Source organism: Talpa occidentalis, unplaced genomic scaffold (assembly GCF_014898055.3).
Source record: "Talpa occidentalis isolate TD23 unplaced genomic scaffold, MPIMG_talOcc4v2.1 talOcc4.17, whole genome shotgun sequence".
Taxonomy (NCBI): Eukaryota; Metazoa; Chordata; class Mammalia; order Eulipotyphla; family Talpidae; genus Talpa; species Talpa occidentalis.
The window spans coordinates 48166348-48191370 of NW_023601754.1; the positions used below are offsets into that span (position 1 = coordinate 48166348).

The 25023-nt window shown below is 46.9% G+C and overlaps 2 protein-coding genes and 1 long non-coding RNA gene across 14 annotated transcripts; 2 read left to right on the forward strand and 1 right to left on the reverse strand.

Annotated features, from left to right (window-relative positions):
- Positions 1-235: 235 nt before the first annotated feature.
- Positions 236-10290, forward strand: ZNF613 (zinc finger protein 613). Of its 4 annotated transcripts, none has more exons than XM_037517054.2 (4): positions 236-795; positions 1758-1884; positions 4732-4824; positions 7341-10290. In XM_037517054.2, exons 1-4 carry the CDS (start codon positions 781-783, stop codon positions 9065-9067), a joined length of 1962 nt encoding a protein of 653 aa, XP_037372951.1. In that variant the 5' UTR covers positions 236-780; the 3' UTR covers positions 9068-10290. The 4 variants fall into 4 exon arrangements, with proteins under 4 accessions (XP_037372951.1, XP_037372955.1, XP_037372953.1 ...); XM_037517058.1 differs by lacking the exon at positions 7341-10290 and adding an exon at positions 5883-5902; XM_037517056.2 differs by lacking the exon at positions 4732-4824.
- ZNF432 (zinc finger protein 432) lies at positions 1868-25021 on the forward strand. Of its 9 annotated transcripts, none has more exons than XM_054697332.1 (6): positions 1868-1884; positions 10593-10679; positions 12408-12577; positions 14727-14920; positions 17071-17197; positions 20117-24235. In XM_054697332.1, exons 4-6 carry the CDS (start codon positions 14903-14905, stop codon positions 21832-21834), a joined length of 1863 nt encoding a protein of 620 aa, XP_054553307.1. In that variant the 5' UTR covers positions 1868-1884; positions 10593-10679; positions 12408-12577; positions 14727-14902; the 3' UTR covers positions 21835-24235. The 9 variants fall into 9 exon arrangements, with proteins under 9 accessions (XP_054553307.1, XP_054553306.1, XP_054553305.1 ...); XM_054697331.1 differs by lacking the exon at positions 1868-1884 and adding an exon at positions 11894-12055 and having other exon boundaries at positions 10402-10679; XM_054697330.1 differs by lacking the exon at positions 1868-1884 and having other exon boundaries at positions 10402-10679.
- Positions 10422-13059, reverse strand: LOC119249692 (uncharacterized). The gene is made up of 3 exons (XR_005126196.1): positions 12889-13059; positions 11605-11747; positions 10422-10661 (listed from the first exon to the last, which is right to left on the reverse strand). It is a non-coding gene; the product is annotated as an uncharacterized LOC119249692 (long non-coding RNA).
- Positions 25022-25023: the final 2 nt, after the last annotated feature.

Genomic DNA, 25023 nt, shown 5'->3' on the forward strand with positions numbered 1-25023 from the left:
GCCTGAGTGAGCGGCCCCCCGCCCCCACCCCGCGATGCTGGGGCTGAAACTCTGGGGAGTAATGACAGGAACCAAGTCTCCTTCCCGGGGTGGCGGCCAGAACAAACGGGGGCCTCGTCCCGGGGGGCAGGCCGCCTCGGGGTGCAGCCGGGCTGGCCCTGCCGCGCGTGCTCCTGGACAGCGCAGCTGACGCCCAGGTTTCCGGTCCTGCTGGAGTCGGAAGCGGTGACTAAACGCCTGCCAGGGTGAGACGGGGCGGGCAGCCGCTGAGGAGACGCGCCTCTGCTGTGCCGTCTGTGATGGAGCTGTGTGTGCACATGGGTGTGCAAGACATCGAACCAGTGCAGGGGGCGCGACTGGACTTAAAGGCAGAGAAACCCAGATGCGTCGCTCCTGTGTTCTCTTTCTTAACGCGTGTGTGTCTGATTGTGCCCACACATTCGGAATCTCGCGAGCGTGTCTTAAATACTCGCCAGTGGAGTAGCCTCTGGACGCCAAAGGGAGGGACAGTCAGAGGTGGCCATGAGCCCCAGGGAGTGACGGCGTCCGGCCCAAGGGGCTGTGTTCGCTAAAGGAATGTTCTCTTCCTTCCCCCCGCAGGTCCCGGCTGCAGGAGCCACTATGTCAAGGGAAGTGAGGAGGCGGCAGCGACCTGGATGTCCTCCAGGAGTCCCCCGGGTGGGAGACTAAGGTTCCTAGCCAGAAATTGAGGGGAGCAGTTCAAGAAGAGACTTAACTCACAGCATCGAGGGTACTGGCCACTCCCAGGAAGAGAAAAAAATGATCAAGGACCAGGTGACTTTGGGTTTATTTTATTCTTTCCCTCCTTCCCTGGCTGATTTCTGGGGGGGGGGGCAGTGGGGGCGTGAGGCTTTGTCAGACAATGGAATAGAAAAGGTACCCATTGGGAAAGCAGAATTTGTGCATAAGGAAGTTGAGACTCTGACTTCAACATTGTGGGATGGGGAGTATGTTGTTCCTGGAAGCCACATGATGGGGTGGCTAGAGTGGGGCATAATGTGTCCCTGGAGGTTCCCACCCCTCTCCATAAGCTGTTCCCCCACTGCCTTTTGGGTAATAGCCAGTAATCTCTGACAGCCATGCCGTCCAGGTGGTCATGATGGCCTCTGACCTTGAGAATAAAGCTGGCCACTTCCTCAGAGAATGTCACAAGTCTAAGGTCATAGGAACTTTTTTTTCTTTTAAAGATTTATGTATTTATGCATGGTTACTTACATAAACTTCTGGTTTTTTGAATAAGGATTAATTGCACAATCACAGAATGTTTAGCTAGAGCTGGATTTTGGGGCCTCCCATGGTGGCGCAGGCGGTTGAGTGCTGCGCTGTGAAGCTGTCCGCAGCCTCTGAAGCGCTGGTTTGATCCCGGCCAGCCTGCAAGACTCCCACATGGCGCGGCACCTCTCCTGTCTCGCCTGCTGCTTCCCTCAGCAGTGTACTTCGTCAGTCTGCCTGTTCTGTTCCCTGCTCTATCTCTGGTGAATCCTCTCACCCTCCTGTGCCTCTGGCCTGTACCCTGGTTCTTGTATGTATGAATAAATAAATCTTTTTAAAAAAAATAGAGCTGGATTTTGGAACAGAGATAGATTCCCCTCTATAACAATGTGTTTTTAACAAATCAACACCCCTGGGTATAGGGGGTAACTTCCATGGTGAAAATGAGCAGAACGACTTCCTCCACATTCCTTCTATTCATAACCAGAGAAACACCCATCTGAAATAGGACTGTGTTCCTACAGGACCTGCTGACCCTGGAGGATGTGGCCGTGCGCTTCACCTGGGAGGAATGGCGGCTCCTGGCCCCCGCGCAGAAGGCCCTGTACTGGGAGGTGATGCTGGAGAACTACAGCCACCTGGTGTCTGTGGGTGAGGACGGGCCCATGGCCTGAGGGCCCGGTAGGGGCCTTTCTTGCTCAGCTGGTAAAAGCTCTGGAATGTGTGGTGCAAGAGCGGGGAGATTCTCAGGCCCCTCCATGGCCCTGGCTTAGAACATAATGTCTCCTTTCTGGGAATAAAATCCTTTCCAGACCACCTCAGAGACCCCACAGGTTCAGGTCCAGACCACCACCATGGAGCAAAAGTGGCCTTGAAGTGGGTTTTATAGTACATGTGCAGGTTACACTGATATTTTTGGTTACATCTAAAACAGTGTAACTCTTCATTTAAAATGCTTTATTGTTAAAAATCGCTCACTATTACCTGAGCTTTCCACAAGTCAGACTCTTTTTGCTGGTAGAGGGTCTTTCCTTGGTGCTCATGGTGCTCATTGGTGACTGGCAGTTATTTAAAATAAGACAACAGTGAGGTTTGCTGCATGGGAGGACTCTTCCCTTCATGGAAAGTTTCTCAGGCAACCTGCTTGATCGCATTCCACCCACAGAGCTGCTTTCAAAACCGGAGTCAGTCCTCTCGGCCCCTGGCCCTGCTTTGCCCTAAGTTCACGTCACAGTCTAGACCCTCTGCCACCATTTCAGCAGCTACTCTGCCTATGTTCTAGAAACAGAACAGCAAAGCCCAGATGGTAGCACAACTGTTCATAAAATAGTTAACTGAATTTTTTTTCAAAGTTTTATTTTATTTATTTATACAAGCACTGGGTACAGTCAGAAGCGCGGGAGGGTGAGAGAATTCACCAGAGCTAGAGCGGAGAGCAGAACAGGCAGACTGATGAAGTACACTGCTGTGGGGAGCAGCGGGCATGGCAGGAGAGGTCTGCGCGCCATGTGGGACCCTCGCCCGGCGGCCGGGGATGGAACCAGCACTACAGCGACTGTGGGCAGCTTCGCAACCCAGCACTCAACCGCTGTGCCACCGGGGATGCCCAACTGAATATTTGATGCATGCAACTGTTCCTGGTGAGAGATGGCCCTGCCTCACCAGGAACAGTTTTCACCTTGGGAAATCACTTTGTGCATCCGTAAGGAGCACATCTTCATTCTCTTTCAAGTTTTATCATGAAATGGTAGCTAGTCAGTCATGTCTTCCGGCTGCACTTCTGATTCTAGGTCTCTTGCTATTTCCATCCATCTGCTTCCTTCCTCCTTCCTCTGCAGTCTTGACGCTCTTGATATCATCCTTGTGGGCTGAAATCAACTTCTTCCAAATGCCTGGGAATGCTGTTATTTTGACCTCTTGCCTTGAATCACGAATGTCCTTAATGCATCTAGAATGAATTGTTCCCAGAAAATTTTCAATTGACTTTGCCCAGATCCATCAGGAATCACTCTCGGGAACAGATATAACGTGACAAGGTGTGTTTCTTAAATAATGAGACTTGACAGTTGAAATGACTTCTTGATCTATTTGCTGCAGAATGAACATCATGTGAACAGCGTGAAGACAATATTCATCTGTCTCTCCATCAGAGCCCTTGGGTGACCAGGTGCATTGACGGTGAACAGTACTATTTTGAGAGGAATCTTTTTTTTTTTTTTTCCCTGAGCAGTAGGTCTCCATCATGTGCATCAAATATTCAAATATTCAGTTAACTGTTTTGTGAACAGTTGTGCTGCCATCTGGGCTTTGCTGCTCTGTTTCTAGAATATAGGCAGAGTAGCTGTAACATTTTTAAGGCCCAGGCAAGATTGTTATTGTTATTTTTTAATTTCTGTTCCTGACAAGTTTTGGAATGGTCAGTGAGCTTTGACTTCAATTTACAATTGCAGCTGCATTAGCCCCTAGGAAGAGAGTCAGCCTGTTCTTTGATGCTTTTGAACCAGTCTTTGACTTCTTCTCTCCAGCTATCAAAGTCCTAGTGGCTTTTTCTTCCACTATAAAATCGTGTGTGTGCTTGAAAACTTGGTGTTTGTGTGGCCACCTCTTCAGCCCACCTTCTGGACAAGTTGCTGCAGCTTCTACCTGGGCTCTCGCTGCTCCCCCTGCTCTTTTCTGTGAGAAGGGCTTCTGCCTTTCCCTCACCAACCTCCGCTGGCCTCACATTTTGCCCAGTATCATAGAATCAAAGAGAATTGGGGTTTGCTCTGGATCAAGCTTTGGGAATTTGGGCTGGTTTGATCTTCTGTCTGTCCACTCAGACGGTCCTCCCTACCAGCAGTGAGGCTCTTTCACTTTCTTACCGTTCCTGTGTTCACTGGAGCAACTTCCAATTCCCTTCAAGAGTCTTTCCTTTGCATTCAGAGCTTGGCGAACTGATGGGCCTGCGAGGCCTGGCTTTCAGCCACTCAGCTTTCGGCTCGTGTTCTTCACCTCCCTGTGTCGCTAGGAGCTTGGGATTTAATGTGAGGGTTACCCGACTCCACCTTTCACTGTGGAGTTAATCACTGGCCTCATGTCAACGTGGTGTGTCCCCGGGTCAGGGCGGGAGGTGGGGGGACTGCCTGCCAGTGGCGCATTCAGCACTGCGTGTCTGCTCGTCAAGTGCGTTGTCTTCCGTGGTCAGTGGGGCCCCCAAATAGTCACTGATCACAGCACCCCATGCCAGACAGAAAAGTCTGAAACGTCGCGAGAGTCACCTAAAGGTGACAGAGACGCGAAGTGAACCCATGCTGTTGGGAAAATGGGGCCGACAGGTCTGCTCCTGTGGGGGCCCCGTGACTCAGAGCACCCGCTCTGTGCGGCGCCGTGGCAAAGCCACACACCGTGGAACCAGGCATCGGCACCGCAGCTCTGCCCAGTGCCCAGCTCTGCAGCAGGACGTGTGGGTGCTGGCGCCCGCTGGACGAGCCTGACTCTGCTGCCATTTCCCGCGCACAGGGTTTCAAGCCAGCGAGCTGCAGGCACTCTCCACTCTGACGCGAGGATGCCCGTGGACAGTGGACAGCGAAAGGCCCGCTCGGGTGCGTCCAGGTGCGTGAGGAACTGCCAGGCGGTCGTGATGCTGGGGTGTCCCACCGGTGAGGGTGTCTGAGCACGAGTAAGCAGAGCCTCCTGGGAGCAGCCGGAGCAGAGCTCTGTTTCTCCTGGGTGTTTCAAGGACCCTCTCTCTTCTTGGGGTCCATCCCTGTGTGTCTCGGCCAGGGCTTGATTCCTCCCTGCACCCTGGGCTTCTGGAATGCTCCAGTCTGCCCGTTTTCCACCCGCTGTCACACTGTCGCTGCTCTCCCTTCTGCTTCCCTTGCCGTGCGCTCCCACCTCGCTGCTGCTCTCCAAGCAGACATGCTTGACTGCAGCCCTGACTTCTGGCCACGGCACCTGCTCGCCCCTTTGGGTAATAAGACAGAATAGCTACAGCCGTCAGAATAGCTACAGCCGTCTACTGCAATAAAGGTTAGGTGTGTGTGGCCGCTCTGAAAATATTTTACTGTATTTAATTCTTTAGATTGCTGTTGCCCTCTCATCACTGGGGCAGCAGGTAACTGAGTCCAGGGAAGGCCAGCCCCCCACGGAGAAGGGGGAGCTACTGTGTGTGTGGGCTCTTAAAGGAAGATTGTATTAGGGTTTGGGGATCATGAACTGAAATGTGAACAGTTCAGCTGTTGCATGTGTACAAGTTCAAAGTGGCGGACAAGATGCCACTCCCCTAGTGTGACGCTCGACCCGTGTTCCTGGCATGGAGCCCCCAAATCCGTTGGAGTTTCCTGGGTGTAGGGGTGATAGGAGCCTGTTGTGTCACGTTTGGCTTTGGTTTCCAGTTCTTGACAAGAGAGCTCTGCCCTTGCATTCTCCGGGAGTGATGAGAGCCTCTGTGTGCTGATGAGACAGGGCTGCAGGACTGGATTGAGGGTTGGTTGTCATGGGAACCAACTGCTCGGTCAGGTTGGGTTTTGCAGCGCCACCACTCTGAGCGAGGAATGGTGCAAATTCAGCTAATCAGCAGCTGCCAGTGGTGGAGTCAGGCGGGCCTTAGTCATGAAACCCTTTTGGGATAATAGTTCCTGATACCTGTGTCTTCTTATCTCCCTCAGAGTAGGGCTGGTAAGGTGGGAGCTGCGGCCCTGCAGGGAGCTGGAGTTTTGGAGAGCACCTGTTCACTCTGCATGCGGAGTCCCAGGATGTTAGAAATTCTGCAAACAGAACTTCTTTCCAGAACTGACTTCTGTTCTGAGGACGTGCTGGCTTCTGCGCATGTTCCCTGCTAACCAGGAAAACTTGTTTTCAGTAGTAACTTATTCATCTGTATAAGCAAAAACACAATTGCGTGCTATTTTCTTGTTCCTTTATTCCTATCTTCGATAAAAACTTGGGCTGGGAGAGTGAGAGGCAGAGCTGCTCTCAATGGTTCCCTTCAGCCTCCCCCTGCTGCAAATTCATTTAGGCCCGAGTCTTCGTTAATGGCAGAGAACTTCCTCAGCTGTCCTGTCTCACGATTGGTATCTGGTGCTTCCCAGTGGCCTTTTTTTTTGTGGGACCCTCGCCGGCGGCCGGGGAACGAACCAGCACTGCAGAGGCTGCGGGCAGCCTCGCAGCCCAGCGCTCAACCGCTGCACCACCAGGGGAGGCCCTTCCCAGTGGACTATTTAAAGCCGAACTCTTCGTGTTAGTTACAGTAGCTATAAACTTGGTCCAGAACTCCTTTGTTCAGTCACATTTTTCCAAATATGGCCTCATCCACTCCCCTGTAATATTTCCAAGACTTACATATCCAGATGAGTTCTTCATGTTTCTGTTGGACATGTGAGACCCATCTGGAGGTTGATAGGCTCTGAAATGCATACTTCATATGCTCACATTCCACTACACAATAATAGGCCCCATCTCACTGAAAGGCCAGCTAACCAGTGGCCCAAGTCAAATAATTAGGAATGAAACTTGACACTTATTAATTGCTCCCCATCATTGAAGCCATGAGTGATCCTGTGTGTTCTCTCTCCAGATTAAGCTCTGATTTTCTCTATCTTGTTCTTCAGTGCTCCCACAAACCACTTTTCACAATGTGTGCCTGCTTTATCATTGCTTTCTGATCCGGCTCTCCCTAACTGGAAAATATACTCCGTGAAAGCAAGGAATATGTCTCTATGGCTTCATCACCAGTACAGTCATGCTTTAATAAGGATTTGTGGCTATATGAATGTGTTGAAACAAATATCCCTCTATTTCCTGTGGCCTGGAACTAACAGTATCTTGATTTTATTTTACTATCTCTGCATGCTTTCCAAGGTCAGACTTAGAAAGCAGCCAAGTCTATACATACTCATTTTGAATGATCTAACCTTGTTTATATACTGACTGTTTTTATCTTTTGTTTTCTTTATCTATGTTATTGCCTTTTATCCTTGTCTAAGTGGTAACAAACATATCTACTTGGATTTTCTTTAAACTGAGGCCATAGTGTTGTTGGTAACGAGCCAGCCTGCACAAAGACATTTGTGAAGTAGTTTTATTTTCTACCAAGCTCACGGAGTCTTTATTTCCTTCTTTCCTAGGTATCGAGAAAGTTAACGGTCACCTACAGGGACGCTTGCAACATCAAAGATGTCCAAAGAGAACAGAACAATGCCCTAAACATACTACACTGGGAAATGTTGTTCATCGGAATAAAAGTAATTTTCCTTTCAAGCAAAATCATCATATATTTGACATACATGGAAATAGACTGAAATCAAATTTCAGTTTAGCAAACCGGAACAGAAATAGTGACATAAAAAGGTTGGTTGAGATTAATGGAGATGCAAAATTCTTTCATGCAAAGCATGAGCCATTTCACACTGAAGTTAAGTTTCCTGAGTGTGGAAATACTGTGAACACAAATTCACAATTGGTTAAGCATCAAAGAGCTCAGCAGATAGCTAAGCCCCATGTATGCAAGGAGTGTGGGAAAGCCTTCCTCAAGAAGTCTCACCTTGCTGATCATGAGAGAGTTCACACAGGAGAGAGACCTCATGTCTGTGGTAAATGTGGGAAAGCTTTCTCCAGAAAGTCCAGGCTGACTGAACATCAGAAAACCCATTTAAGAGAGAAACAGTACAACTGCTCTGACTGTGACAGAGCCTTCCCCAAGAAGTCACGGCTCCTTACTCATCAGAAAACGCACACAGGAGAGAAACCCTATGTATGCAATGCATGTGGAAAAGGCTTCATCAAGAAGTCTCGGCTCGTTAATCATGAGAGAGTTCACACAGGAGAGAAACCTCACGGATGCAGTCTCTGTGACAAAGCCTTCTCCAGGAAGTCTAGGCTCACCGAACATCAGAGAACTCACACAGGGGAGAAACCTTATGAATGCCGTGAATGTGACAAGGTGTTCCGATGGAAATCACAGCTCAACGCACATCAGAAAACTCATACAGGAGAGAAGTCGTACATATGCAGTGACTGTGGAAAAGGCTTCATTCAGAAGGGCAATCTCATTGTCCATCAGCGAACTCACACTGGAGAGAAACCTTACAGATGCAATGAATGTGGGAAGGGCTTCATCCAGAAGGGTAATCTCCTTATACATCGACGCATTCACACTGGGGAGAAACCTTATGTATGTACCGAATGTGGAAAAGGCTTCAGCCAAAAAACTTGCCTCCTATCACATCAGAGATTTCACACTGGAAAGACGCCCTTCATATGCACTGAATGTGGAAAATCCTGTTCGCACAAGTCTGGCCTCATTAACCATCAGAGAATTCACACCGGAGAGAAACCGTATAACTGCAGTGACTGCGGGAAAGCATTCAGAGATAAGTCATGCCTCAACAGACATCGGAGAACCCACACAGGAGAGAGACCCTACAGGTGCTCTGACTGTGGGAAAGCCTTCTCTCACTTGTCATGCCTGGCTTACCACAAGGGAATGCTGCACGCAAGAGAGAAACATACAGGCTCAGACAAGTTGGAAAATCCTTTCTCTAAGAGGCACAACTCATCACATTCAAGTGATGGCATAGAGAAGAAGAACCCTGCTGTGGTGGCTGTGCAGACGCCCACAGTGGCAGCCCAGATGTCACGCGTCAGCAGGCTCCCGGCAGAGGACAACACAGCTGTCTCGGGCCAGCTGCTGGTCAGGTGTGCACCGTCAGCAGGTAACAGAATCTGCACAGAAGAGAAACCTCCTGGATGCAGTGAGTGTGGCAGTGCCTTCAGTGATCAGTTAGGCCACATTTTGTGTCACACAAAACACTCAGGAATACATGGTGATACAGTCAAAGTGGACAATCCTTGAATAAAACCTCTAGCTCCTTGTATGGCCAACGAGTGTCTACTGAGCGAAATCGCGTGGATGCAGAGACTGGGAGAGCCTTTGTGGAGCGCTAGGCTCTGTCCATGCATTCCAGGTCCCGGACCATCCGTGAGCTCACACGGTAGAAATACAGTGACCAAGGAAGAGTCCTTTTCCCCGGGAATAGGACCAGTAGGGGCCAGAGCGCCCACACCCCGGGGGAACTGTTGGGCCTTTGAAGGCGATGGAAGTTGCAGGATTGTTTAGTGGTATAGTCTGGCTTATCCCTTGCCACATGGAAATAAAACTCTGGACCCACTAACTGTGGAGCATCTCCAGCAAAATTTCAAAAAACTTGTGAAGCAAAGAAGCTTTATGAAAATGAAGACGGGGCCTCCCTGGTGGCGCAGGCGGTTGAGCGCCACACTGTGAAGCTGTCCACAGCCTCTGCAGTCTGGGTTTGATCCCGACTGGCCGGCGACATACCCACATGGTGTGGCAGGCCTCTCCTGTCTCGCCCGCTGCTCCCCTTAGCAGTGTATTTCAGTCACTCTGCCTGTTCTGTTTCCTGCTCTGTCTCTGGTGAATCCTCTCACCCTCCTGTGCATCCGGCCTGTACTCCGGTTCTTGTATAAATAAATAAATCTTTAAAAAAATATGAAAAAAAAAAAAATGAAGACGGAGTGATTTCTAACATCACACGTCAGAAAGTCTACCAGGTGTACACTTTCGGACACTAGACCTTGGCCCAGACTTCTACCTGAGACATGTCCCTGACTCCTTAATTCAAAGAACAAGATCTGTGTCGCATGTGAGTTATAACTTGATGCACACACCCCTTGGGAGTGAGGGGAGGAGACAGACAGGAATCTTCTCTTCCCACACGGGAACATCATATGATGAGCTCTTGCATTTCTTTGGGTCAAAATGTATTGTCTGTTATTTCAGACTCATGAAGTCCTCCCAAAGGAATCTGAATGAATTTAAAGCACTCACGTCACATGATACCCGTGGACGTGTTTAAACTTATAAACAGAATGGACCCTAAGGACCAGTGCAAAGCTCAAGTTCCGGGCCTCCCTGGTGGCGCAAGGGCTTAAGTCTCAGCACTGTGAAGTTCTTGGCAGCCACTGCAGCATAAGGTCGATCCCCGGCCAGGGAGCTGACCCACATGTTGCAGCAGACCTCTCCTGTCTCCCCGCTGCTCCCCTCAGCAGTGGATTTCAGTAAATCTGCCTGCTCCCCACTCTGTCTCTGGTGAATCCTATCACCCCCCACACCTCTGACCTACACTCCAGTTCTTGTATGCATAAATAAAATAAATCTTTAAAAAAAAAAAAAAAACCTCAAGCTCAGCCAGGTTTCTCCCCTAGAAGACAGTCCCCATCCTGCGCTCTTACAGAACTTTCACCTGCTGTTGCTTTCATCTGGTGCCTTTCTAGATGTAGATGACATCGGTGATGGACTAAACAAAAAGTACTTGTTGCCTTTGAGCTACCTTGTTTTGTTTTGTTTTTTTTTTTTTAAGATGGATTATATGCAGATGGCAGTTTTACCCTCCAGCGATGTAGTCAAAAGATGCGCTCATCTACCTGGGCTGCAAGGGACACACAGTGTAAGTAACAATCATTTCTTGTCCAAGGGTCGTATTTTTTAGAGAAATGGGGGCGAAAAGGACTCACTTAATTTTTCCTACAGAAAATAGGGTATGGATTTTTTTTTAAATGTTCATGATCTCTCTACCTAAGTTATAAACTCTTCGATAATTCATAAATGATTATGTTTCCCAGCTCAGAGCAAAACAGAAATGAATTCTATGTAGATTTGAAAGGGAGGTGAGGACATGTGACTGGTGACTGCCTTATCGGACAGTGGAGATGTGGCACTCATCATCAAAGAGCGGTCTGTTGAATGGTGTGGGTTTGTAAAAATCACATTCTTCCCAGCAAAGGAAAAGTGACTCATACATTGATTTGGAAGATAAAGGTTAGTGGACCACAAAGCAGCATTTTGTCATTGTAGAAAATGAGCAACCAGAGCCTCCCCGGTGGCACAAGGATTTAAGTCTCAATACTGTGAAGCTATCCTCAGCCACTACAGCACAAGGTCAATCCCGGGCCAGGATGCTGACCCACATGGCACAGCAGACCTCTCTCTCCTGTTTCCCCGCTGCTCCCCTCAGCAGTGTGTTTCAGTAGATCTGCCTATTCTGTTCCCCACTCTGTCTCTGGTGACTCCTCTCACCCCCTGCACCTCTGGCTTACACCCTAGCTCTTTTATGCATAAATAAATAAAATAAATCTTTAAAAAAATGAGCAACTAGGAGGCAAATGGAATTGTTCAAAGGACATTTTTTGTATAGAGTTTTTAGACTCAATGTCTGCGTCAGTATAAAAGAGGGAGCGCAAAGGAATAGGACCCCCCAGGGTAAGTAAAATAAAAGGCATGAGAACCTTGGTCTACGATGGAGGAGGTAAAAGGAGGGTAATTTCCGTGGACTGTTCTGGAGAAGATCTAGTATTTGTTCACACACTTCTCACCTTTGAGAGTTGCCATTATTTCAAAGATCCCATCTCTGTGACCTGTTTAATCCAACGTGACCTTCCTTTTCTTTCCTTCTTAATCTTCTCAGGGGACTCTTGTCCCTTCACTGCCCAGAGTCTTCCTCTTGATCCAATAAAATCTGCAGGAAAAAAAAAAAAAAAAAACCCACCAGTTTCTGCTTAGAGAAGAAATAGACATTTGCTCTGCAATAGCTGCCTTTCATTTCCATCACAAATCCTGGATTATTGGATAAATTCACTGCAACTTCTATTTCTAATCACGTAGGTATGGCCATCTGGATACTTGTTCTGGAATGCAGTCATTGAACAACTGAGAACAGGAAAGTTTCACTACTAATTTGTGTTTTACAAGGATCATCTTACCTGTTCTATGAAGATGAACTGGAATAGGCCAAAAGTGTAAACAGGGAATATTCTAGTAACTCAGGTGAGAGATTGAGTCACGACAGGAATGACAGAGAGGATAGGATTTTTGACTTCCTACTTTGACCCCCAGTTACCTGACTATCAGGTGATTCTGAGAATTAATGGCCTATGGGGTTGAATATACCAAGCAAAGTGGGAGAAGGTGCCTCTGTGCCACAGCTTCATATTCAAAATCACCAGATCCTCTTCCTCCCCCCCACGCAGGCCTGTGGGGGAGCAAGAGAATACAAGCGGAGGCAGGGCTAGAAGTGGATACAGGCATCGACCTCTTGGTGAGGTGATGAGGGAGCATAAGGTAATGGGAAACCCAGTTCTTTAATGTCATTTAACTTTTTGCACGTATGTGTTCACAGAAGTTTCATTTGCAATATCCAAAAACTGCAAAGGCCCATCATCCGGTCAGTGATGGCGCTTATTTTGGAACACCATACAATGGCATTCGAAGGGGCTGAAAGGAATCAACTGTTGATACTTACAAATTGGGATGCCTCTCAAAACAAGCATGCTGCGTGACAGACGTCAGGTGAGCGCCTACAGTAAATGCTGTTCATGGAGACTAATCTATAGGGCAGAGGCGCTCCCGTGGGTCTGGGGAAGGGGCACGATGGAGCAGGGGCTCACAACGTCTATTGTTTCTACTCGTTTGGGGGGTCGCTGCAACCCTCTGCTCCCCATGCCATCCCACTTTTCCAACTCTTGATGTGCCTCCAAAAGCACTTCAACCTGACAGTTCTCAGTAGAGCGCCCGAGGGTGTTGGTTCTGCCGTACAGAACCCAAACCTCCTCCAAGATGGCCGCGCCCCACAGTCCCACTGCAGCGTCTCCCCTACTCACTTTGTGGTCAGGCCGACCTGAGAATTTACACGGCCTTGGGTGGGCAGCGTGGCACAATAACCGCGGTGCCCAGGGTTACTTTAATTACCCTTCTCAGCATCACCGGCTCCCAACACGGGCGCCTCCCCTTCCAGACGGCAGCGGTGTCTCAAGATGGCGGCCCCCAGGGCGCTGGAGCGACGGCGGCGCGCACTATGACGCCATAAGGAAGAGCCGGAAGCCCGTCCTCGGTTGTCCATAGAAACGGCGGCCAAAGCGCCGCTGACCCACGTCGGACTTGCTCTAGGGGCCGGGGCTGGGCGAGAAGCCCTGAAAGAGACATTTAGGAAGTAAGTTAGGCCCTGACGAGGTCGCTCCGGCTTCAGGGGTGAATCTGGTCGGGGTGTGGGTCGTGGGTAGAGAAAGTGATGTAAGGGACGGTGTGTTGGCCTCCGCCTAGGTGGTGGCTCCTGAGGGTCCGGAAATAAGGGTTAGGTCCGCAAAGCGCTGACTCCTCTGGCAGTCAGGTTTAGGGTCCTCGGAGGACAAAGGAATGAGTGACTCCAGTACCTCGAGGCAAAAGCTGAGTGAGTTTATGAGAGTCAAGACTGATGGATCAGCCTCCAGGGACTCCGGGAAGGCTGAGCCCCACCGGGCGGAATTTACACATTCTACTAGGAAAGCATTTTACATTTTCAAGGATTTTCACAGAGAAAGCCCGGGGAGGTGTCAGGTTACTGTATCTCTCGGATGGTGCCAGTGCGTTGAGGAAAACAAAGAGGGCGGTAGGATTCACGTCTGTTTACTGTCTTATCCCTGGGACCTGGTGTGTGTTTGCCCGAAGACAACTTTGTTGGTGTTGCTGGCGCAGCTTCTTCCCAAGGCCAGTGCAACTCTGCCCGGGCTCTTTGCACCCCTTCTTGGAGACCAGGGAAGGGGGTAGCTGCTTTGTTGATTTTAGCTTCCACTGTGTGTGATTTAAGTTGACAGGGTCCGCTTGTTATCACTCCGCTGGGGTGCTCGCTGTGTCTTTTCCAGGGTGTGACAGCAGCAGGCTTGGCCTCTCAGGAACCCTGGCTGGGACGCATTTTCAGCGCTGACTTTGGCTGCTGGAACAGATTTGTTAAACGTTAATCTTCTCCAAAAGCTTTAGGTCCAAGTCCCTTCTCCACAAATTTTCTAATGCCCTTTGACTCCCCGCATCTTCCCACCTAATCCCATCCTTTTAAACTTGCAGAAATGAAAGTCTAGCGGGAGATGAATGATTCAGTATTTTTCAAATAAATAAGCTATTTGTTTAAGATTCTGTTTTTATCCTTCCACCTGTGATGAACTGCCTATTTCCTTTCAGGTTCTATATGTGAGTATGGAAAGGCTGCTGTTTTTCCCAGTATTTATAATTTTGAGTTGTTTTCTAAATTTTGTATTTATAGCTCATATTCCTTCTCTCTCTCTCTCTCTCTCTCTCTCTCTCTCTCTCTCTCTCTGTGACAGGTGTGCTCATGATTCTTCATATTGAAGTTTATATATAAACAGGGTATATAAAGATTTAAGATTTCTAAATTAGTTTAAAGGAAAACCTTACAGACCCTCACCCATCCATATGTTCTCATTTCTCTAATTGTTTTGAAAATTCCCTGCAGCTGAGCTTAGTTCTGTTCTGATTCTCCTTTGCCATTTTCCCTTTTCCATTCATGCCCCTTCCACGTAGTCAGGATCTTCTGTTAGATTGGACAGAGATGTGACATCCTTGGGGAACCAAAAAAAAAGAGACAGAAAAACTGGGAACCGTGTGTTTAGGTGAGTACACAGCCAGAGGGAGGAGAACCCTGAAAGTAGTTTTGCTCTCTACTCCCCAGGTCCTGGCTGGAGACAAGAAGTGAGTGAAGAAGAAAGTGGCCAGTGGACCTAGAGGCTGTCATATATGGAGACACTTTCAACTGACAGCTGAGTCTTAACTGGAAATTTAGGGCATATTCAGGAGCGTCAAAGGCAGAGTACCCCAGTTGGTGTTTGTTTCCCAACACAGAAGAAAATGATCCATACCCAAAAGGTAATTTTTGTTCTGTTCTCTCCTTTATTCCATAATTATAGAGGACTGTTAAAAAACAAAACAAAACAGGGGCCTCCCTGGTGGCGCAAGGGGTTAAGATGCAACCTATGAGGCTGTCTGCAGCCAGTGCAGCAGACCTCCCCTGAATTGCCTGCTGCTCCTCTCAGAAGTGTATTTCATTCAATCTGCCTGTTCTGTTCCCTACTCTGTCTCTGGTGAATCCTCTCACCACCACCCTCACACCTCTGGCCTTTACCCCGGTTCTCTTTTTTTTTTTTAAAGATTTATTCATGTATACAAGAACTGCATTACAGGCCAGATGTTCAGGAGGGTGAGAGGATTCACCAGAGACAGAGTGGGGAGCAGAACAGGCAGACTGACTGAAGCAAACTGCTGAGGGGAGCAGCAGGTGAGGCAGGAGAGGTCTGCTGCGCCATGTGGGTTGCTCCCTGGCCAGCCAGGGATCAAACTTGTTCTGCAGAGGCTGTGGATTGCTTCATAGTGTGCTGCTTAACCCTTTAACCCCTTGTGCCACCAGGGAGTCCCTCTTTTTTTTTTTTCCGTAACTTTTTTACAGATTTTATTTATGCATACAAAAGCTGGAATAGAACAGGTGGATTGACTGAAATACATTGCTGAGGAGAGCAGCGGGGAGACAGGAGAGGTCTGCTGCACCATGTGGGCCAACTCCCTGGCCGGGGATTGAACTCAGGTCGTGGTGGTTGCTTTTAGCTTCATAGTGCTGAGAATAACCCTTGCGCCACTAGGGAGGCCCCAAATGTGGAATCTAAAGCCAACCTCATCCAAAGTCGAAGCCAGGATGTAAGATTCATGTTACTCCTAGAAAGTGGCTAATGTGGGTTCGTCATGGGTAGTTGAAGGGTCTTCTGGGTTGACAGAAGGGGCCTCTGGTGTCAGCTTGCATCTGAGATCCATGGCAGCCAGCGGCTCATGCTCTGGGCTATGTGTAATGAGCTCTGTGTGTGTGTGTATACATGACGTGCAGTGAGGTTCTCCATATGGTATATGTGACGTGCAGTGGCTGTGAGGAGAAGGCAGGCCCACCCTCACAGGATGTCAGGGTGTCCTGACAGTTTGGATCGGTGGTCTCCAAATCCAGGCAGGGGCCGGTTTTCTACCTCTCTTCTGACAGGGTTCCTCAGAGACACCCCTGGGGAAACAGACCACACAAACTCAGGAGACACAATTTTTTTTTTTAAAGATTTATTTATTTATACAAGAACCGGGTACAGTCAGAAGCGCGGAGGGTGAGAGAATTCACCAGAGCCAGAGCGGGGAGCAGAACAGGCAGAAGGACCGAAGTACACTGCTGAGGGGAGCAGCGGGCGCATCAGGAGAGGTCTTTGCCCCATGTGGGACCCTCGCCAGGGGCCAGGGATTGAACCGGCACTGCAGAGGCTGCGGGCAGCCTCATAGCCCAGCGCTCAACTGCTGCGCCACCGGGGAGGCCCAGCAGGAACAATTTTTTCAGGGCGCCAGAACAAGGTACTCACAGGACAAGCCTTACCTCTACCTGGGTTTTTCTCCGAAAGTGGCTTGTTTGAGGACCTCCTACGATCCTGCTGGAAAACAGAGGTGTGAGGAGGTCACCAGCCTCACTATCTCTAAGCTGCTCCCCACTGAGCTGTTCTAGCCTCAGGTCCTCCAGATGGGACCCTCCATTGCACTGTACCCTCAGCCTCCAGCCTCTGGCCACTTCAGAGAGGCCATCCCTGTGGAGGAGATGGCACAGGCCCCTCCCTTAATCTGTCCTTGCTGTGTCTGTGAAGACTCCTGGGAGTGCACTTGGTGTGCAATTGTCTTGTTGACTTTACGCTCCCAGCGTGTCTGGGATCTAAAGGTCAAGGGCAGAGTCTGCCAGCAGCCACAGACCTCAGCCCAATCCTCAACAGTTTTTCTTTTCCCTCCAGTTGTCTCATGTTTACACTTCAGGGTAGACAGTGTCAGAGTTGAGGTGACTTGTAGGACACAGGAGCTGCTTGGGGGAGTGTTAAAAACTATGTGTATTTATAGGAAAATCCACACTGGGAGCAGGTCAGGCTGTGGCTGGGCAGGGCTTGACAACTTCCTTTGTACCGTTAGGAAGCAGTGAAAGAGCATCTCACACTAACCCGGATTCTCTGTGACAGGCCCAGCTGACCTTCGCCGACGTGGCCGTGTGCTTCAGCCCGGAGGAGTGGCGGCTCCTGGCCCCCGCGCAGAAGTCCCTGTACCGGGAGGTGATGCTGGAGACCTACAGCCACCTGGTGTCCATGGGTGAGGACAGGCTGTGGCCCGAGGGCCAGCAGAGCCTTTCCTGCTTAGCTGCTCACACTTGGAAGCCACTGGGGTGCTCTGCATGGCGGGATCTCGGTTCCTGTGCTGCCTCTGGGTGAAGGGTGTCCAGGGCCATGTGCTGTTTGTACTGGTACTGCATCCACACCGATGTGGGGGTTTCTACCCCAGCTACCAGTGCTCCAGTTCCCTGGGGGCTGGTGGGGTGCTCTGGATCCAGTTCGTTTTGCCCACGTAGGACTCCCTGGACTTCTGGGCTCAGGGTCATGGCGCTGCCCTCACTGCAGAGGCCAGTACTCCAGGTACCCAGACTTCTGTCCAACTTGGGAGCTCAGATTCTAGTCAGTGAGAGGCTGTGAGGGCGAGTGAGGTAAACAGCGGGTCCCACTTCCCTTAGCAGAGCTTTCCTTGTAAGTCTTTAGAGGAAAATATAACCTCCTGTTCTCTCCAGAGACCTCAGTGTGCTTATTTTATGCGGTTTCTTGACTTTAGTTCCTTTGTTGCTCCCTTTTTCTTCCTGGGCCTCCACAGTACCCCTTCCTCTGAACCTGCTGCAGGGTTGCCCACTTCCTTCGACCATCCAGGCTCCAGAGAACCGCCGGACTTATCACTCTTTTCTGATGACTGCATTCTCCTCACTGGGAAATCCTGGCTTCCCCTGCCTTCTGTGTGGCCCCTCACAGCGGCCGAGGCTCCTCCTGGATGTTAATCCTTTTCCTTTATTCCTCTCACTCTGAGATTCTTCAGTGGCTTCATTTTCTATTTTCTTTCCTGTATTCTTAATCCCTAAAACTTTCCTTTAGCTCTTTCTGTTCTCTGGATGAGACTCCAAATCAATATCTCCCCTAATATGGCCTAATGTGGTAACTGGCTTCTGACATGAGTTCTTGTGTAAGGAATAGGAATTGCCCCCCACCCCCGACAAAAAACCTGTCCCCCATTTGATTTCCTTCACTACAGTCCAGCTCGTCCTGTCCATGCTTGTCATCTCAAGTGTTCACACCTACGGTGTGAACAAGGTCTCTGCTGTCTCTTGACTGATTCACTAGAAAAGACTGTTCTACACCCTCTATCAATTCTAGCCCAGATAGGATCATCACACACCTACCTCTGTTTACTTGCGCTTGACATTTCTGATTCTCCTTTGATTCATGTCCTATTGTATTTGTTCTCGCATTCTTATTTTTTGAACAGCCTTATTGAGAGCATTTATATACCAACACAAAGCATACAACTCAGTGCTTGGCTGTGTAGTAACAACTCTGTATCCATCACCACAATTGACTTTGGACAATTTTCATCACATCACCCCTTAAAATAACATTTCCTCCCAAGCCCCCAGTCCTAGGCAATCACTAATTTGCTTTCTGTAGACACCCATTTTGGATATTTCCTGTAAATAAAATCATCAGATATATGCTATTTTATGTTTGACTTCTTTGAGTTAGCGTGTTCTTGACATTCTTCTGTTTTTCACATGTGTAGTCATTCATTCCTTTTGATTGCCAAATAATACTCCTTTGTATAGATGTACCAGATTTTATTTGATCTTTCATCTATTGAGAGACATTGGATTATTTCCACTTTTCCTGATCATATGTTTTCATTTTTCTCGAGTTATCTACCCAGGAGTGGAATTCTTGGGTAAAGTGGAGACTGAGAATTGTCCACATATGGAGCTTCTGTACTCATGAATGGTGTTACCACCCCACACCATGATGTATGACAATACACACAGTTTAGGGTCTCCCCGGTGGTGCAGTGGTTGAGTGCTGGTTTGGGTAGCTGCCAGCAGCCTCTGCAGCGCAGGTTTGATCCCCGGCCGCCGGGCGAGGGTCCTACATGGCGCACAGACCTCTCCTGCCGCGCCCGCTGCTCCCCTCAGCAGTGTACTTCATCATTCTGCCTGCTCTGCTTTCCCCTCTGGCTCTGGTGAATTCTCTCACCCTCCTGTGCTTCTGACTGTACCCCAGTGCTTATATAAATAAATAAATAAATCTTTAAAAAAAAAATACACAGAGTTTAGCCAATCAGGGAAGCTCACTTGAGCATTGGTGGCCAGAGTTTTTCTGGGGTTCAGTCACATGTTGACCCGTGGCTGACCTTTAGTCTTTAGTCTCTACCCCCTCCAGAAGTTCGGCTCATTTCTATAGTCTCAGCTTTTGTACCTACCCAGTGGCTTGAGCCATATTGTTAAGTAATCCTTAATTCTTTTTTATTAACCACTCTTCTCACTGAACCCACCGTTTTATCTTGTCCTTTTCTTTATACAAATACATCCTGGTTCCCTCTACTTTCCAGCGTGTCCACTGCTCCTTCAGACCATATTTAACACACTCCAACACCCTTCTTTTTTGCCTTCCTTTTACCCACTTTTCCCTAACGTGATTAAAAAATCAGTGAAAATAAAGTGTATTTTATATACTCTAAACATCAGCTTAGTGCCTCGTATGTGGGAGCCATTCAGTAGTTTTGGAAAGCAGATGAAATCCTCATCATTTTGGATCTGTTTCTACTTCTGGTCTGGTGTCTTTCTGTGTTCTGTGGAATAGTAGTCCGGTAAACCCCTTCATTTCTGTAACAACAACTTCTATTTTATTCTCTGCGTGTTTTGCAAGCTCTTATTTAGAAAGTAGCCATATCTACACAGGTTGTCAACTGCCTAAACTTATGAATACACCAACTTCTTCCTCCTTTTTTTTGTTGATATTACTGTGTTTCTATCAATGTGTAAGGAATAAGGAACATTTATACCTGGCATTTCTTTTGTACTATTATACATAGGGTCGTCACTAAACAGGACTAAAAATATTTCCATATTTTTAAACTATCAAGGAATATTTTGAACAGTTTTATTTCAAAACAGTTTATGAAAGAATTCATTGTGCTCTCCTTTACTAGAAACTGGCAACATTGATCATCATCTGCAGGGTCACTTGGAAAATCAAAGAATGCTGAGAGATATGGAACAATACCATGGACACAGTGCATTTGGAAATACTAGTCCTCGAAGTAAAAGTCATTTTCCTGTCAGGAAAAATGGTACGTTTGAATTACACATAAAAACTTTGAAATCAAACTCAAGTTTAGTCAACCAGAACAAAAGCTATGAAAGTAAAAACTCTACTAAATGTAATGCAGATGGGAAATCATTTCTGTATGGTCAGCATGAAGGATTTCATCCTGCAGTTAAATTCTCTGCAAGTGCAAACCTCACTAGCAATAAGCCCCAAGTCATTAAACATCAGAAAGCTCATGAAATAAAGAAAACCCATGTATGCAGTGAATGTGGAAAAGGCTTCATTAAGAAGTCTCAGCTCACTGATCATCAGAGAGTTCATACAGGAGAGAAACCTTATGGATGCAGCCTATGTGCAAAAGTGTTTTCCAGAAAGTCCAGGCTCAATGAACATCAGAGAATTCATAAAAGAGAGAAATCCCTTATATGTTCTGATTGTGGAAAAGTCTTCACTATGAAGAGTCGTCTGATCGAACACCAGCGAACTCATACTGGAGAGAAACCCTATGTATGTAGTGAGTGTGGAAAAGGTTTCCCTGGGAAGCATAATCTCATTGTACATCAGCGAAATCATACTGGAGAGAAGTGCTATGTGTGCAGTGATTGTGGGAAAGGCTTCACTGGGAAGAGCATGCTCGTCATACATCAGCGAACTCATACAGGAGAGAAACCCTTCACCTGCAGTGAATGTGGGAAAAGCTTCACCACAAAGCACTATGTCCTCATACACCAACGAAATCATACAGGAGAGAAACCGTATATATGCAATGAATGTGGGAAAGGTTTCATCATGAAGAGTCGTCTGGTCGAACACCAGCGAACGCATACTGGAGAGAAACCCTATGTATGCAGTGAGTGTGGAAAAGGTTTCCCCAGGAAAAGTAATCTCATTGTACATCAGAGAAATCATACGGTAGAGAAATCCCACGTATGTAGTGAATGTGGAAAAGGCTTCACTGTGAAGAGCAGGCTTATTGTACATCAGCGCACTCATACTGGAGAGAAACCCTACACCTGCAGTGAATGTGGGAAAGGCTTCCCCTTGAAGAGTCGGCTGGTGGTACATCAGCGAACACATACTGGAGAGAAGCCTTACAGATGCAATGAATGTGGGAAAGGTTTCATTGTAAATAGTGGACTGATGTTACATCAGCGAACTCATACCGGAGAGAAACCCTATGTATGCAATAAATGTGGAAAAGGTTTTGCCTTTAAGAGCAACCTTGTGGTACATCAGCGAACTCATACCGGAGAGAAACCCTTTCTGTGCAGTGACTGTGGGAAAGGCTTCACCATGAAACGCTATCTTATCGTACATCAGCAGATTCATACAGGAGAGAAATCCTATATATGCAGTGAATGCGGGAAAGCCTTTGCCATGGAAACTGAGCTTGTTTTACATCAGCAAATTCACACTGGAGAAAAACCTTACGCATGTGATGACTGCGGTAAAGGCTTCTCTGTGAAAAGCCGTCTAACTGTTCATCAGCGAACTCATACGGGAGAGAAACCTTTTCTGTGCAGTGAATGTGGAAAGGGCTTCTCCTCAAAGAGAAATCTTATTGTACATCAGCGAACTCATAATGGAAACAAACCATAGTAATGCAATGAACAAAGTCACACCTTCAGGAAGAAAATATACCTTGTACAAGGACAGAGCTTTCACCTGGGATAGATTTACTCATATCTACTGAGGATGGAAAATCAATCTCCTGTATTATCAGTCTCATTACCCACCAGGGAATTTGTCTAGCAGACAAACGATGTATGCAATCAATGTGAGAATACTCCTCAACATGAATTCAGCACCGACTATACATCAAAAGGCTTATAAAAGTGAACACCCTGTGGGTTCATTGAGGGTAACCTGTCATCTGTCTATCCTTATTAAAAATGAGAAGGAGAAAAATGTGGAAATCAAAGTACATAATCCTTGGCAGGCAACTCAATACATACAAGTGAACTCACACAGGGGATGCACCGTGATGGTTTGGAGAATACACCTAGCACACTTGAACATAGCCCGTGTAGATTAGCCTGCAGCTGGGTTTTCATAATTTCCTATGCATTTGCATAGGCATGAAATTTAATGAATGCAGAGGATTTGTTAGTGCCTTCAGTGATCAGTGAATTACCTTCACATCCTGTGTCAAAGTGAACAGGAGAAACATGGATACATGCAATATAGAAAGTCTTGAAACATTTCTCATTATGTCTGAAATGCACATACTGAGATAAATCTTAGGAATGAAAGACTAGAATGCCAGAGGGTTAAGAACCTCTCTCATCAGGGATCCCAATAATCATACAGACAGTGAGCTCAGACACAGTAGCAATAGAATGACTGTGGGAAAACCTTTGCTTAGAAATGAAACTTCTACCGTTGTTCTCTGTTTTCAGGTGGTGAGGAATATGGCAGGACTTTATACATTCTGCCTTGTCATTTGTCATAAGTCCGCACAGAAACAAAACTTAAGCGCACTTAAGTGGGATAACCAGCAAAATATTAGAGTCTATGACAGATTGCCATGGAAATGTTGTACACTTGAGAGTTTGCCATCACAAATCTAAACTGCACCTGATAGCCATTTTGGAATAGGATATTTTGAGCCATATGCTCAGTGATTTGATCATTTAAAAGTGGGCTATTACCTCCCTCTTTCCGTCTCTCCTGTAATATTTTAAAAGGACAGCTTTATTAGGAAAAGGAGAAAGAAAAAAGAGACACCTTCATAGTCGCAGGTGGGCAGGAGAGTTACGTAAATGTGGACTGTTCTCATCACAGATGAAATTTCAATGTTACATACAACGTAGGGGTGTTCCCTGCCCACCCCGATTCATAATGGGATCCACTCTTGCACTTCTTAAGCTCTTAATTTATCTCCTTAAGTCAGGTATACTTCAAAAGAAAAAGGAATATATGCATCAAGCAATCAACATACTTAGCTGTATTTATCCAAGTTTATAAGTAGCATTAAGTAGTTCCCCAAAACACCTTAAATATGATTTTTCTACAATTTGTTTTTAAATAATCTTCAGCTCCAATTATGAAATACACAGCGTACCTGAGTATCTTTACTCTGTTTCTTCAGTAATATTATCTTACCTAACCAGAATGTACCATCGAAACCAATAAAATGGCCTCGATACTATTAAAGAAACTATAGACCTCTTTGCATTACACTCATTTTTGCATGTGTTAATTTGTGTTTTGTTGGTAGAGTTCTGAGAGATTTTTATCACAGATAGATTTCTGTCAGTTCCACCCCAACCAGGGTGCAGAATTATTGCAACAACACAAAGAAATAGCCTGTGTGTGTGCCCCTTTATAGTTACCCCCCTACCCTGGTGACCACCTGTCAGTTCACTTACAGTCTGACTTTTGTCATCTCAAGAATGTCATTGAGGTGAAATCACATCTGTAATCTTTGAGCTAGGCCTTTATCCCACACAGCCAGTTGTCCTCAAGATCCGTCCAATCTCTTGGATGTGTAAATAATTCCCCTTCCTTACTGCATAATATTCCCTTTCTCTTCATTCTTCAGGGGCTTTTGAGTTGCTGTCAATGTTTCACCGTTATGAATAAAAATGCTGTGGAACCTTTGTGGACACAACCGTGTGTCAACAGTTTTGGTTTCTTGGGGCTATGCAGGTGTCATGTGTTAGGTTGGGGGTTTAACTTAATTAGACTGCACCAACCTTGCCAAGATGGCTGCACCCATTGATGTTCCTGTCAGTGGTGGGTCACGCTCCAGTTGTGTCAAGTCCTCTCAATGTTTGAAATTGCCCTATTTGGTTTTAGCCCTCCTGTCACAGGTAGCCTTGATTTTACAATTGCAAAATTGGCTATCTTTAAAAAAAAAAATGGTGCACAATAGGAAGGCAACAAAAAAAAAGTGTTGAAGGTATGAGAGAGGTATCTTAGAAAAATGTTATGTGCTGTAATGACTTGCTTTAAGAATATCAGTAGTGTACTTCTGTAAAACCAAACTAATTTTTTTTTTATCTGCAGTCAAGACTCAAGGATTCTTAAACTGCTTTTACTAGTTCTGGATGACAAATAGACTGTTGAGGTAATCTAAAATCTTGGTTCTCTTTTACCCTCAGGCTTGGTTAACTGAAAAATATAGTCCTGTCAACATTGTTGAGCAGTGTAAACATAGATCTACTTTAAAAAACTCTATCACTCTGGGGAATTCAGTGTTGTTTTATAAAAATTGCATAATTTATTAAGCCCGTGACAATTTTTTTCTTGAAATCACTTTTCAGAAATGGTAAAGTTTTGTTTTTGTTTTTAAAGACTGATTGATTGATTGATGCATATAAGAGTTGGGGTACAGGCCAGAGGTGTCGGGGGTGAGGAGACTCACCAGAGACAGAGTGGGGAACAGAACAAGCAGATTGATGAAAGTGCACTGCTGAGGGCGGCAGCAGGCCAGTCAGGAGAGGTCTGCTGCGCATGTGGGTTGTTCCCTGGTGGGTGAACCAAATTCGTGCTTCAGCTGCAGTGGATAGCTTCATAGGCTGTGTCTTAACCCTTTGCGCCACCAGGGAGGCCCCTAATGTTTTGTTTTTTATCTTCAGAGAACATGTCTTTAAACTGGGCTCTGATCTTAGCAGTGGCAATTGTGTCTCTTATGAGCAAACTGGAACATTTGCTTTTCTCTTTTCTCATGCCCCAAAATGTGTGGGCAGTATTTGTACTACTCAGGACAATGTCTATCTTTGCATAATACAGTAGATAATTTTATTTCTTCTTAAACCAGAAAATTAAAAACCTGTTTTCTTA